Below are 14,034 nucleotides of genomic sequence, written 5' to 3'. Positions count from 1 at the left end.
CTTCCTTCCTTCCTTCCTTCCTTCCTTCCTTCCTTCCTTCCTTCCTTTCTTCCTTCCTTCCTGCCTTCCTTCCTTCCTTCCTTCCTGCCTTCCTTCCTTCCTTTTAAAAATATTTTATTTATTTATTTGTCAGAGAGAGAGAAAGAGAGAGAGAGGGAAAGAGAGCACAAGCAGGGCGGGCAGCAGGCAGAGGGAGAAGCAGGCTTCCCGCTGAGCAGGGAGCATGATGTGGGGCTCCATCCCAGGACCCTGGGATCATGGCCTGAGCTGAAAGCAGGCGTTTAACCAACTGAGCCACCCAGGTGTCCCAGGGAGGATCATTTCTGACCCCCTACCTTGGAGCCCTGGAATGCCAGGTTGCTCAGCCCGGCCTGGCCAGGTCAGTGTGGGGATATGACCTGGACACCAGGACCTGGCTCCCCGTGGGACTCCACCATCCTGACACCCGTCCATAGGCCTACCACCTGGGAGGATCCTCCCTCCTCTCAGCTCCCAAGACCATTACCCTCAGTCTTAGCAACACGTGGAAAAACCAGGGAAGCTTCCAGAACCAGGACCTCACTCCCTGGGCAGAGTGGGAAGAAGGCTAGGGCCCCAAATTCCTTGGCTATCTGTCTGTCGGTTCCAGAGGGGAGGTGAGCTCTGGGCTCCCGAGATATAGCCCAATAGACTCTCCCAATTATGGAGGGAAAATCTAGGAGCCAGACTGATGGAGTATCTACGCTGGAAGTTCTTTTGGTGGTCAGCCCAGAGAGGTTCAGTGACTAGACCAAAGTCACACAGCAAACTAAGGAAAGAGCTCAGATTGGAATTCAGGCCACAGGATGCCCAGTCCAAAGCATGTTCCAGCTTGTACCAACTTCTGCATACTCAGAGTGTTGGGGGACGGCATGGGGAGAGACTGGAGAGTGGCCTCTACCGGTGGGGAGGCAAGAAGCACCCAGAGGGCGGGGGCAGGTGCAGCTGACCCTTGCAGGTGAGAGCCCAGGTATTGGATCCCCGAGGGATGGCGGAGGTGACTTCCAGGGAGAAAGAATACCACCAACACCGCGGCGGGAGGTGAGTACTTACTCGTTTTCAGGGACTGTGCTAAGTTCCCCAAATAGGTAAACTCACAGATGGCTTCAGAGCCCAGGAGACAAGGTTTTTGTTGTCCTTCTTTGCCAAAGAGGAAACTGGGGCTCGCAGAGATGAAGCCACAGGTCCAAGGCAGGTGGCAGAGCTGGTGTCTAAACCCAGAGGTATCTGACTCCAGAGCTGCGCTCTCAGCTGCCTCCCGGATGGCCACCTGCACAGTCCTACGGCCCCCTTGGGCAGCTGTGGAAATCAAGGCTAGTAGGACGGTAGAATTTCCCCCAGGTCTGGCCCGGCCTCTGGTGCCAGCCTCCCTTCCTTTCCCTTTGGCCCCTCCAGCTACTTCAGGAAATCTGGAAGGTCAACTTCACCCTCCTGGGCCACGAAATCTTTTTTGACAAGCAAGGGGACCTGCTCATGAGCCTGGAGGTCATCCAGTGGCGATGGGACCTGAGCCAGAACCCGTTCCAGAGCATCACCTCCTACTACCCCGCGCTGCGGCGGCTGAAGACCACCCACAACGTCTCCTGGCACACCGCCAACAACACGGTCAGCTCCCGCACGGCTGCCGGGGGGCGGGGCCTGGAGCTGGGCGGCCCGCTCGGGCTGGGGCGCCCCGGGCGCTTCGGCCCGAGATCCGTCATCGACAGCCGGTGGAGGCTCTATTTGTGGGGGGAGTGTCTGGGCCCTGTCCCTCCCAGTGACTAAGCACTGGGGACGTCTAGGGCTTTCTGGCTGCTCAGGACCCAGGGGCTCAGGGGCTGTGCCAAGTGAACGTTTGCTGGCCCCATGGTTGCTAAGGACTTCAGTTCTCACGTCAACCAATGCTCACGCTTTTGCTACGTTCGCAGTCCCCTCCATCGTGCCTGCCACCTGTCCTTCGAAAGCTCCTTTGTTTTACCCTCTTAGATAACAAGCTGTCGGGAGGGCGGTGGTGTGGGGAGGGGCAGAGACCCAGGCTTGTGTGGAGGGGGAGGGGTAGAAAGGCTCGAGGAGACTTCATCGGCATCCTCCCCACCCCCACACACTATTCATCCTCGTTTCTGGGGGGCTTGGTGCTGCTAGTTCCTGTGCTTTGTGGGGATTTTCATGGAGTCAGTTGGGTGGGTGTCTTGATTAATTTGCGAGGGCCACTTTCCCAGGGGACCACAGTCTGGGGGCTGAAACAACACAGATGTACTGTCTCCTGGTTCTGGGGGCTGGCAGTCCAACTCAAGGTGTCAGCAGAGTTGGTTCCTTCTGAGGTCTGTGAGGGAGAATGTTCCGGGCCTCTCTCCCAGCTTCTGGTAGTTTGCTGGCCATTTCTGGCTTTCCTTGGCTGGGGTGGTCTCCCCTGACCTCTGCCATCGCCTCCATATGGCCTTCTCCTTGTGGGTGTGTCTGTCTCCAAATCTCCCCTTTTGTAAAGACTTTGGTCCTATTGGAGTAGGGCCCACCCCTCTCCGATAGGACCTCATCTTGACTACATCTGCAATGATCCTATTTCCAAATGAGGTCACATTTGTAGGTCCTGGGGGTCCAGACTTTAATCTATGAATTTTGAGGGCAGGCAATTCAACAAATAACAGTGTCTTTGCCTGGGTTTCTCCTAAAGCAGAGCCTGAGGCAAGGGTTTATGCGCAGATACTTTATTCCAGGATCTGCTCCACGGGAATAGGAGTAGGTGATGGGGGAGAGCTCATTAGGGACACAGTAGAAGGGAACGTTCTCAAGCTGCTGTGAGCTCAGTCTGACCAGGACCTTCTGAGGGGCCACTTTAGAGTTGTCCCCAAGGGAGGGAAAAGGATGGGATGGGTCCATGGGATCTGTACCACCCCCATCTGCTGTGGTCAAGGGTCGCCCCATGGGGCATTGACTCTCTTGTGCTTCCGGGTCACACATGTGTGAGTGCCCAGCAATTTCCCACCAGCATCTCACACCCTGGCCCCAGGGCAGAGAGCGAAAGAGACAGAGTGTCACTCAGGTGAGGTGCTGACAGGTAGTGCCCACAAGATGCAGTTGCTGTGGCCGTGGCAGGAATAAAAGGAGGTTGGAGAAGACATGAGGGAGGCCAAAGCGAGGGGATGCTGTCCTTCCCCCGGCCTGTGGGGTGGAGTTTTGAGGGCAGAAGTCAGCCCAGTCCCTCCACCGGGAGCTGAGCGGACCCCCCACAGCCCCTGCTGCTGCAGCGGGGTCCCAGGTGGAGCCCCTACTCCTCATGTCTTCCTCTGCCACCCATCCAGGAGTGTCCTTAACCCTCAGCCACTTGGCTGCTGGGGTGATCCAGACACTCATCCCCAGGTGTCTGAGCCCGTGGTTGCCTTGTCCTTGCCGGCCTGTGGCTGTGGCAGGTGTCCAGCGAGCAGTGAGGACTGGGCCGTGGCGGCCAACCTCCCGGATTCCAGACCTAGTCCTTCGTACCCCCTTGAGTGCCAGCCATCTGGCTGCTTACACTAATCCAAATCGGTTACCTCCTCCTTCCTTGGCCATCTTGTTCACTGGCATCAGGCCCCTGAAATGACCAAGGGGGGACCAGACAGCCTCTTTTGTATGCTGGTGGAAGTAGTCCCTCTTTGGAGACCAGAACCTCTGTTCTAGCAGAGTCCAGGCTTGTGGGGATGAGACACCCCAGCTCCACTGTGAGCCCCCGAGAACCATGGTGAGCGTAGCCAATCCTTCCGCCCCATGGTTGCTGGACCCTTGTATTCTAGCTGTTGGGGCCACAGTGCTATACACCAGCCTCCCATTCAGTGCTTATACCTCATCCTAAAGGGCAGTGGCCCCACCCTCAAGGTGTTTTCCGCAAGCTGGTACCTTACCTGAACCCTTAGGATGCCATACCATCATCTCGTTAAGCTGGGTACTTCCAGGAGACGTGGTGTATGTTGGAATCAGTGGATCCGGGGGTCACGTGCCCAATCACACCCCCTTGCCATACAAAGGGTCTCTTGTCTGAGGGGATGTTCTGGGGGGACCCATGATGGTGACTCATTCAGTCCATCCAGCCTTGGAAGGTGGCACTGCACTGCGGATGGGGCAGGCGAGTTCTTACATGGATGCATCAGTGCTCCCTCCAGGGAAGAAGACACCCGACGTGGTAGACGTGCCAGTGTCTACGTAGAGTGAAGCAAATCCAGGGTTCAACATGGTCTCTGGGCTGGAAGGCTGGGTGCTCAGCCGTGGCCATAGCTCTGTCGACCATGGAGACAGGGGCCCACGCTCACAGCCTCCATCCCTGACACCGTGGGCACTCTGCTCGTGGCCCATTGTGCGAGCCCCGGGGAGGAGGTGGGGGCGAGGGCAGAGGCCAGCTGACCTGTGCTGGAGGCTTCATCCTTTCCGTCTGGTTTTTTCTCACTCCCTGTGTACTTGGATTGGCATTCACATGAGACACAAAAGTCATCATCACTGGTTTGAGGAATATACTTGCTCCCCCTGGGCCTGTTTTGGCGTGATCCTGAACACATCATTTCGGTTGCATGGAGACTTGCCACTCTTCCTGCCTGGCCCCACGACTCCGTGCGTCTGAGGGTCACTTGATGTCCTGAGGCCACGTGCTCTTTTTCCACGAAGGCCTGACAGGACACAGGAGCTGATTTGCAAATGGTGCGTCGTATCTTGTGGAAGGCGTGTTGTAGCTGCATCGTGCAACTCTCATACTGGGGCTTGCCCATCTTGTCCTCTGCAGGTGACCTTGGCCTCAGCACATCTGCCTGGCCATATGAGGAGAGCTTGCCCTGCAGCCAGGTCCTTCTTCAGAGTCTTTTTCTAGGCTTGGCATTCTGTACCTTGAAACCGGAAGCCATCTGAGTTGCCTGCTAAATGTGGGTTGGAGCAGTATTTCCAAGAGCAATTTATGCTGTCTCCCACCTCTAAAGGTTCATCAAGTGCCATACTTCTTTAATGGTAGGAGATGTAAGATGTAATGACTCGTCCTTTAGCATAGAGAGGATGTCCTGACATTTCCCAGATCACGGGACCGCTAAAAGCATCACCGGTGTGGCAGGCCCCCTTTGAATCTTTGGAAGGTTTATCATATACCCTTATCCCTAAGGATTCATGTCCTAGCGGGGCTACTTCCTACTCACCAGATCCAATGAGTACGATGCCGTAGATACAGTGGACCAGCATGACGTTCTGCAGAATTCCAGAGTGCTCTAGTTCCGTATAGACCAAACCCTGATGGAGAGAAGCATAAACTTAGCTCTGCCGTGAGAGTAAACGCTAGTGATTTGAGAGCTTTTTCTTTTTTCAGTAGGCATTTAGAGCTGTATATATCCCTCTAAGTACTGTGTTCACTGCATTCTATAAGCTTTGGTATATATTAATTAAAAAAAATTAAATTATGGGAAAAAAGACCCTATAACATAATAGTTACCGTTTCAGCCGTTTTTTTCCCAAGATTTTCTATTGTGGCAAGATATACATAAATAGTTTACCATCTTAACCATCTTAAAGTGCACGGTTCAGCGGTATTAGGTGCATTCACATTTCTGTGCTAGCACCACCAGCCTCCCCCTCCAGAACTCTTCATCTTCAGAATGGAAGCTTTATGCCTGTTAAATGCTAACTCCCCATTCCCGCCTCTCCCCAGCCCTGGAAACCACTGTTCTACTTTCTGTTTCTGTGAATTTGACTAAGAACTGCCTATAAATGGAATCACACAGTATTTGTCTTTTTGTGACCTGCTTACTTTACTCAGCATCATGTCCTCAAGGTTCAACCATTTTGTAGCGTGTGTCAGAATTGCCTTCCTTTTCAAGACTGAATAATCCATTCAATCGCTTATCCGTTCATCCATCAATGGGCACACTCGGGTTTCTTCTACCTTTAAGCTATTGTGAATAATGCCACTACCAACATGGATGTGCAAATATCTCGTTGAGACCCTGCTTTCAACTCTTTTGAGTATCCACCCAGAAGTGGAAACTGGATCATGTGTTAATATTCTTTTTAATTTTTTGTGGAACCGTGTTCCTCCACAGCGGCCGCACCATTTCACATACCCAGCCGTGGACAAGAGGTTCCAGTACCTCCATGTCTTCGCCAACACCCCTTATGTTCTGGTTTTTTGTTTGTTTGTTTTTGTTTTTCATAGTAGCCATCCTAATGGGTGTGAGGTGGTCTCTCGCTGTGGTTTTGATTTGCATTTCTCTACTGATTAACGATTGAGCATCTTTTCAAGTGCTTATTTGTCATTTGTATCTCTTCTTTGGAGAAATCTCTATTCAAGTCCTTTGTCCATTTTTGAATTGAGTTATTATGTTCTAGGAGTTTTCTCTATATTCTGGATATTAATCCCTTGTCAGATATCTGATTTACAAATATTGTCTCCCATTCTGTGGTTTGTCTCTTGGAGTGTCACTTGATGGACAGAAGTTTTAAATTTTCATGAAGTCTTATCCAGGACATCATTGCCAGATCCGGCGTCATGAAACTTATGCCCTATGTTTTCTCCTAGCTGTTTTTATGGTTTTAAGTCTCCTATTGAAGTCATGGATCCATTTTGAGGTAATTGTATATGGTGTTAGGTCCAACTTTATTCTTTTGTATGTGGATATCCAGGTTTCCCAGCACCATTCATTGGAAAATGATCTTTCCCCCACTGAATGGTCTTGGAACTCCTGTCAAAAATCATTTCACCCTATGTGTGAGGGTTTGTGTCAGGACTCTATTCTATTTTATCGGTCTGGATGTCTGTCTTTATGCCCGCACCACATTGCTTTGATTCTGTAGCTTTTTTTTTTTTTTTTTAAAGATTTTATTTATTTATTTATTTGAGAGAGAGAGAGAAACAGCATGAGAGGGGAGAGGGTCAGAGGGAGAAGCAGGCTCCCCGCTGAGCCGGGAGCCTGATGTGGGACTCGATCCCAGGACTCCGGGACCATGACCTGAGCCGAAGGCAGTCGCTTAACCAACTGAGCCACCCAGGCGCCCTGATTCTGTAGCTTTGTAGTAAGTGTTGAAATCAGGAAATGTGAGTCCTCTGGTTTTGTTCTTTTTCAAGACTACCTTGGGTATTCAGTGTCCCTTGAGATTCCATCATGAGGATGTTTTTTTCTATTTTTGCAAAAAAAATAGAAGTCATTGGGATTTTGATAATCCCAATTTGATAATCCCTTTTGATAAGGATTGCATTAAATCTGCAGATTACTTTGGGCGGTATTGACATTTTCACCATGTTAAGTCTTCCAAGGCATAAACGTGGAATGTCTCTCCATTTACTTAGGTCTCAGTTTCTTTCAGAAGTGTTTTGACCCCTTCTTCTCTGTTCTGCTGCTGCCTGTTTAGCTAGAACCACCACCATTTCTCACCCAGGCTCTTGTGACAGTATCCTACCTGCTCTCTCACTTCTGCTCTTGTTCCTCACCGTTTAAACTCAACATGGAACCCAGGACAAACCTGTTAAGAGGAAGTCAGATCCTGTCATTCCTCTGTGTGGAAGCCTCTCGTAGTTTCTCGTTTCACTCAGAGTAAAAGCTCAAGTATTTTGATGCCACCTCTTCGAACTGATCTGCTGCTGTCCTTTGTGTTCACTGTGCTCAAGCTATGTGGGGCTTGCTGCTCAGCGACCATGCCGCGTGCCCTCTGCCATGAGGCCTTTGCATATGCCGTTCCCTCGGCCTGTACAGATCTTTTCGTCACTTGGTCCCTCACAGCCTCTAGGTTTCTGCTTCAGTGTCAGCTGCTCAACAAGGCCACTCTTGCCCACCCCATTCAAATTTGCAATCAGCCCCTCCATCACTTTCCATCCCCACTGCATGGCTCTACTTTCCCTCATGGTATTTATCACCACCAGTCAAGTTACATATTTATATGTGTATTGTGCCTCTTCCCCATGAGAGTATTCATTCCTTAAGAACAGAGACTTAGCCTCCTTGCATTCACTGCTGAATTCTCAGTGCCTGGCATTGGTATGAGCTCAATACCTTTTTGAATGAATGAATGAGTGAAGAGCAGATTGAGAGTCCATGATTAAGAGTAGGATTAAGTTGGCTACTTAGGGAATAGTGAAGAGATGAGTTTGGAAGGTGGTGGTGGGGACCATACATGGCAAGGGGGTGGTAAGGTGTAGGTCTGGATAAGGCGCGCATGTGTGTTGGTGTGCACATGTGTGTGGTCCCACGGGAGGCAGAGAAGACTACCGACAGCCTGGAGAGGCTGGTGAGGGATCAGATGTTTCATTTTGGCTGACGGAGAGCCCCTGAGGTTCTTCCAGGAAGGAGCTTCAGGCAGGAGACAAGACGTCTGGAGGTGTCACCTGACTGCCATGAGCAGGAGGGACAACAGGGGTGGAGCAGGAAGGCAGGTGACCTGTCAGAGGCAAGAAGGGAGGGGCTCTGGGGTCAAGTGGTCCTACTGTGGCTCCCCTGGTCTGGCCCCTGGCCCTTCATATGTGTGCTTTTGTAACAATACCTCCTATTTGTGCATCAGAACGATTTTTGTACCACCTGGATCTAATCAGGCTGCCCACCACTCAGGGACCCTCGTTGTTTCCCACTGCCCCTTCATTCTTAGTGTGCCCCACACGAGCCTTTAGGTTGTGGCTCTCCCACTCTCCACCCTTCTCCTGGGGCATGCTGACTCCCTTCTATTCCCTGCCCTTACTGTTCCCTCATTCCTGTGCTCAATAAACCATCGGGGGGGAGGTCCTCTGTTCTCTAGAAATAGAGCAGTAAGAACAACAGACATGGCCACTGCTTATCTGTTCTTGTTCATCTGAAAACCCCTGGCCCTCCACAAAGGTTGTGTTAATTAGACTCTTATATGCACATGGCAGAAGGTGATGTAAGCACAGAGTGAAGTTGTTGCTTCCTATCATTGAAAACTCCAGGGATAGACCATGTGGACTTCAGGCATGGATGGATCCAGGGTCTCTCTCCAGATCTCAATTCCTTCCTTGGGAGTGTTCCCCCTCCATGGAGACAAGGTGGCTGCTCGCAGCCCCAGAGTCACATCCTATCTCCCCGGCAACCTCAGGAAGTCTCTGTCTCAGCAGTTGGGTGCTGTTACCTGAAGAAGTTGGATTAGGTGTCAGGCAGGCCAAACTAAGAGGGTCCCTACAAAGGTCCAGTTCTAATGGCAGTTCCTGCTCCTTCCTTATCCCAGACAGGGGCCAGGCTTCCCTCCCCTGAGCATCCTGCTAGTTGGGCTCAGAGTCTCTTTGTCCTCCTCCCTCCAGATCCCTGTGTCCATGTGTTCCAAGGACTGCCAGCCTGGGCAAAGGAAGAAGCCCATGGGCATCCATCCCTGCTGCTTTGAGTGTCTTGACTGCCTTCCGGGCACCTTCCTCAACCGAACTGCAGGTAGGACTTGCAGAGCCACTCCCCTGCCCCGCCCTGCCCCGCCCTGCCCTGCCCTGCCCTGCCCTGGGCTCTCAGGGCCCTTCATCTCTGGCAGGGTTTCTGGAGTCTCCCCCAGGGACAGTGTCTGATTCCAGTGTATATCCCTAGGAGCTGGTGTAGAGAAAAATCTTCAGTGCACACTATTAGGGAGGGTGGGAGAAGGAACAGCTCTCAACCAGGCAAGGCTGTCACTGATCCTCACCCCATACACATGTAGCTGAGGGCCCAGGGGTGTCAGACCAGAGAATGTCCACTGGATGGATGAATGAATGAATGAATGTCTCTGTCCATAGAAGAGATGTTTCTGGCAGGTGGGGACAGGATCTGATTTATCTCTCTGACCTCCCAGTGCCTAGTGTAGTTCAGAGCATATAATGTTTGCTCAGTGAATATTTATTGAATGACATCCTTGGTTAGATGAATCAATATCTCCCCCTATAGATTATAAACTCCAGGAAGGTGGGGACAATGTCCTCTCTCTGTCCATATTAGTGTTGAGCACGGTTCACAGTTGGGGCTCAAATTAGTTTTTTTTATGACTTCCCTGATTAGTAAATTAAGTGGACATAGACATCTACCAATCAGTAGATTGGTACTTACATAGTACTTACTATGTGCCCAGCAGAGCCCAGGGCACAGAGTAGGTGCTCAACAAAAGTTTGTTGAATGATTTCACAGGCTTTTCCTCTCCTGGTTGGTCAGTAGCCTGAAGGCAGGGGCTAGGTTTTATCCATGTCTGTGGTCTCCCACCTCAGATGCCCACCACCATGGAGGATGCTCGAAAAAGCATTTGTTGAATGAATTCTTTGATTAAATGCTTGAATGTCTATCCCACCAGAGGGTAAGGTCTTGGAAGGAAGGGATTACCATTGTTAGGATCTGGGTCAAGGAAACCTCGGTTCAAATCTTGCCTCTGTAACTTACTGGTTTTGTGACTGCCTGGCTGAGCCTCAGACCTTTGTAGGGACCCTCTTAGTTTGGCCAGCCTGACACCTAATCTGACTTCTTCAGGTAACAGCACCCAACTGTTGACTTCCTGAGGTTACCTGGCAGATAGGATGTGACTCTGGGGCTGCGAGCAGCCAGCCTGAGCATCGGGTTGCAGTGAGGAGCTGATGGGCCGGTGGATATAAGGGACACAGCGAGGGGCAGCTAGGACTGTAGGCGTTTACCTTCAGCTCCGCGCCCCAGCCCCCGGGGCCTGGCCCGGGGCAGGTGCAGAGGATGTGGGTGCCAGCAAGGCAGGTGTGGCTGACGGGAGATGCTGTGGGCTCTGGCAGACGAATTCGACTGTCGGTCCTGCCCAAGTTAAGAGTGGTCCCATAGGAATGACACCTCCTGCTTCAAGCGGCGGCTGGCTTTCCCTGAATGGCACGAGGCGTCCACCATCATCATGGCAATGCTGTCCGTCCTGGGCTTCCTCAGCACCCTGGCCATCATGGTGATCTTTTGGAGGCACCTGCATACGCCCATGGTTCGCTCGGCCGGGGGTCCCATGTGCTTCCTGATGCTGATGCTGTTGCTGCTCGCATATACCATGGTCCCCATGTACATAGGGCAGCCCACGTTCTTCACGTGCTTCTGCCGCCAGACCTTCTTCACCCTCTGCTTCACCATCTGCATCTCCTGCATCACCATGCGCTCTTTCCAGATCGTCTGGATCTTCAAGATGGCCAGGCACCTCCCAACGTGCCTACGGCTACTGGGTGCGCTACCATGGGCCCTATGTCTTCGTGGCGTCCTTCACCGTGCTCAAGGTGGTCATCGTGGTGGGCAATGTGCTGGCCATGAGTGCCAACCCTACCGCCCGCGCTGACCCCGATGACCCCAAGATCATGGTTCTGTCCTGCAACTACCTCAAGGCACTGCTGTTCAACACCAGCCTGGACCTGCTCCTGTCCGTGGCGGGCTTCATCTTCGCCTACATGGGCAAGGAGCTGCCCACCAACTACAACGAGGCCAAGTTCATCACTTTCTGCATGACCTTCTACTTCACCTCCTCCATCTCCCTCTGCACCTTCATGTCTGTCTACGAGGGGGTCCTGGTCACCATCATGGACCTTTTGGTCACTGTGCTCAACCTTCTGGGCATCAGCCTGGGCTACTTTGGTCCCAAATGCTACATGGTCCTCTTCTATCCGGAGTGCAACACGCTCAGCAGCATGATTCAGGGCTACACCATGGGGAAGGACTAGCACCGTCCACTGGCTGCCCAGGGGGCTGGAAGGCTCCGCCCTGGGGGATGGAGACGGGGGTGGGGGGCTTGCTTATTCAGCCCCAGCTGGGCAAAAGGATGCTATCCCTGACTGTTATTGCCTCACCCTGCTCTGATTTGGTCTCCCCCCCAGGTTTCTTTGCATCCTGGCCATGTTTACCCCCCTGGTGGCGGATGCCTAAAAATATTCACACTTTCCCTATAGCTGTTTGGCTTGCCAGGCACTGCCACCCATTCTAGGAAAACCATCCAGGGTGACCTGTTGGTCTCCAAGGCAGAGATGGATTTAAGCAGCCGACAGTCGCCATCTGGTGGCCACAGTTGGTTTGTCTGCAGGTTCGGGCTCCTTCCCTTCAGTCCTGTTCACTGGGTGAGGGGAGGCCGCGCTGGTGTGCGGGGATGTCTGCCCGGGGTCAGTCACTAGCTGCCCACGGGTCCGTGCCTCACCTCCCAGACTCCCCCAGAGCTTGCGACCCAGCGTCTCTGAGTAACGGCTGGGCATTGGGGCTGCTTCATAAATGCATGGGAATAAACCGCACTTGGGTGAAGTGAATGAGTTTCCTTCTTGTTTCCAGAGGTCCTCGGAGAAAGAAAATTTCAATCAGTGACCTCAGTTTCTCTCCCAGCACTGCCGCTTCTGATCTGTGTACTTGGGGCCAATTATTTACCCTTTCTGAGTCTCCGCTTCCTTGTCTCTACAATAGGAACAATAGCTGCTTCGTTGGGACATTGAAGGATCAGAGAGAATGGGTGTGGGGTGCATACAATGGGTAGTCAATAAATGCCCACCACTGCAAATCCACATGTCCCTTGAACCATCAGGGTCAAAAGAAGGCTGTGTTTCCTTTTTACGCCCCAATGTCCATGGTACACATTCTAGTCGATGGGGTATTGCCTCCGTTGGAAACTAACTTGGCCCCCAGGAAATTCTGGGTGTTGTCTGGGGGTGCTTGGGCCTCATGTGTGTGGCCATCTCGGCACCGCGGAAGCTCAGAGACGGGGCTGTTCTGGGTGAGGCTGTGCCTATGCCCATCACCCTCGATGGCCGGAGGGGCCCCCACCCTTCTGTCCGGGGGTCACACCTGGCCTCTCAGAGCTCTGTGGGGAGCCGAATTTCAGCGCTGAGGCCTCTGAACTGCTGCCCAGAGAGGCTGAGTGACCGGCTCCAGGGTGGCCAGGTGGAAGGTGGGGGCAGGAGCGTCAGAGGCTCAGGCTCCCTGACGACCCAGTTACTGGGGTGACCTTGTGACTGTCTCAGAACCCCCCCACACACACACACCATCCCTGGCAGGAGCAACTTCCCGAAGCTCGTTTGCAGCAGGGAGGGAGGGCAGGACTATCTCCTTCTTGTCTTGGACTTACCCCTCTCACGCTTCAAGGAGGTGGGTGGTGGGATCTTGGTTTGAATCACCTGGAGTTTGGGAGAACTGCCTTCACGTTTGGGGGCTGCTTCTTCATCACGGCGGGGATAGTCCCTGTTTCTCTTGCCTGAGCTGACCCAGAGCAGGTGCTGCACGAATATTGACAGAGCAGCTAAGTCACTCTGCCCCCCCCACCCCCGTCCGCTTCCTTGAGCCACAGCATCTTTAATTCTGTGCTTGTCTCGTGGCCTTTGGTGCCGGATCCTGAGCGGCATCGAGAAATAGAAAACAAACCCTTGTGCTCACCATTGACGAGAACAACAGCGAACATGAATTACTCTCCCTGTGGGCTTTGCTACATCATTCACTGTTTCCTCACCAAACTCCATCAGTCCCATACTGTTAGGGTCCTTGTTTTACAGATGGGGAAAGAAGGGCCTTCCCAGAGGTCATGAGCCTTCCCCAGCCCCTCCCAGCCCGTCCCCGGAGCCACGAGCCTCTGTGGAGTAGGACCCAGACGTCCTGCCTGGGGAGCTGGTGTGGGGGGAGCCGTGATCGCAGTGGCGGGGGGACGCAGCCTCTCCAGCAGGTGCTGTGGTGTGCTGGGGGGCCTCAGATTTTAGGGAGACGGCTGGAGGATGCGGTGCCTGGGGAAGACCCTGGGGGAAGCTGGCATCTGGAAAGAGCAATGAAGGGCAGAGAAGTGCCTGGAAGGCAGGGAGTCTGAGTGTGGGGATAGCGGGTGGGGACAGCAGGGGCCAAGGTGGGGTGCCAGGAGGCCCGGGCAGCCTGAGTAGGAGCACGGGGCTGAGGGTGGCCGGTGTGAGAACCGGGCTTGGAAGGCTAGCTGGGGCTAGACGTGGGGGACCCTGACCGGGGGTCTGAGCTTGTCCTCCTGGTGCCCACCGCCAGCGTCCATGCGCATGCTGGCTTGTCCAGTCCTGGGTCCCCCGAGGGGCTGTTCCTGGCTGTCCCTCACCTCTGTCCTCTTCCCACAGTCCTGAGCCCTGGCCTGGCCCGACGGCAGGAGACCGTGGGGAAGACCCCAAGGATGGACTGC

At 53.2% G+C, this 14,034-nt stretch overlaps 1 protein-coding gene across 1 annotated transcript in view; it reads left to right on the top strand.

Moving 5' to 3' along the window:
• The window catches only part of TAS1R2 (taste 1 receptor member 2), a 16,986-nt gene extending 5,393 nt beyond the window's left edge, over positions 1 to 11,593 (top strand). The window contains 4 exon segments of the mRNA XM_021683506.1: positions 1,414 to 1,623; positions 9,236 to 9,359; positions 10,679 to 11,085; positions 11,087 to 11,593. Of these exon segments, the coding sequence (XP_021539181.1) occupies positions 1,414 to 1,623; positions 9,236 to 9,359; positions 10,679 to 11,085; positions 11,087 to 11,593 (1,248 nt within the window).
• The last annotated feature ends 2,441 nt before the right edge of the window (positions 11,594 to 14,034 follow it).

Source organism: Neomonachus schauinslandi, chromosome 4, assembly GCF_002201575.2.
Source record: "Neomonachus schauinslandi chromosome 4, ASM220157v2, whole genome shotgun sequence".
In the NCBI taxonomy this organism is placed as follows: Eukaryota; Metazoa; Chordata; class Mammalia; order Carnivora; family Phocidae; genus Neomonachus; species Neomonachus schauinslandi.
The sequence above is the reverse complement of the archived record's forward strand: the minus strand, read 5'-3'. Positions and strand labels throughout refer to the sequence as shown.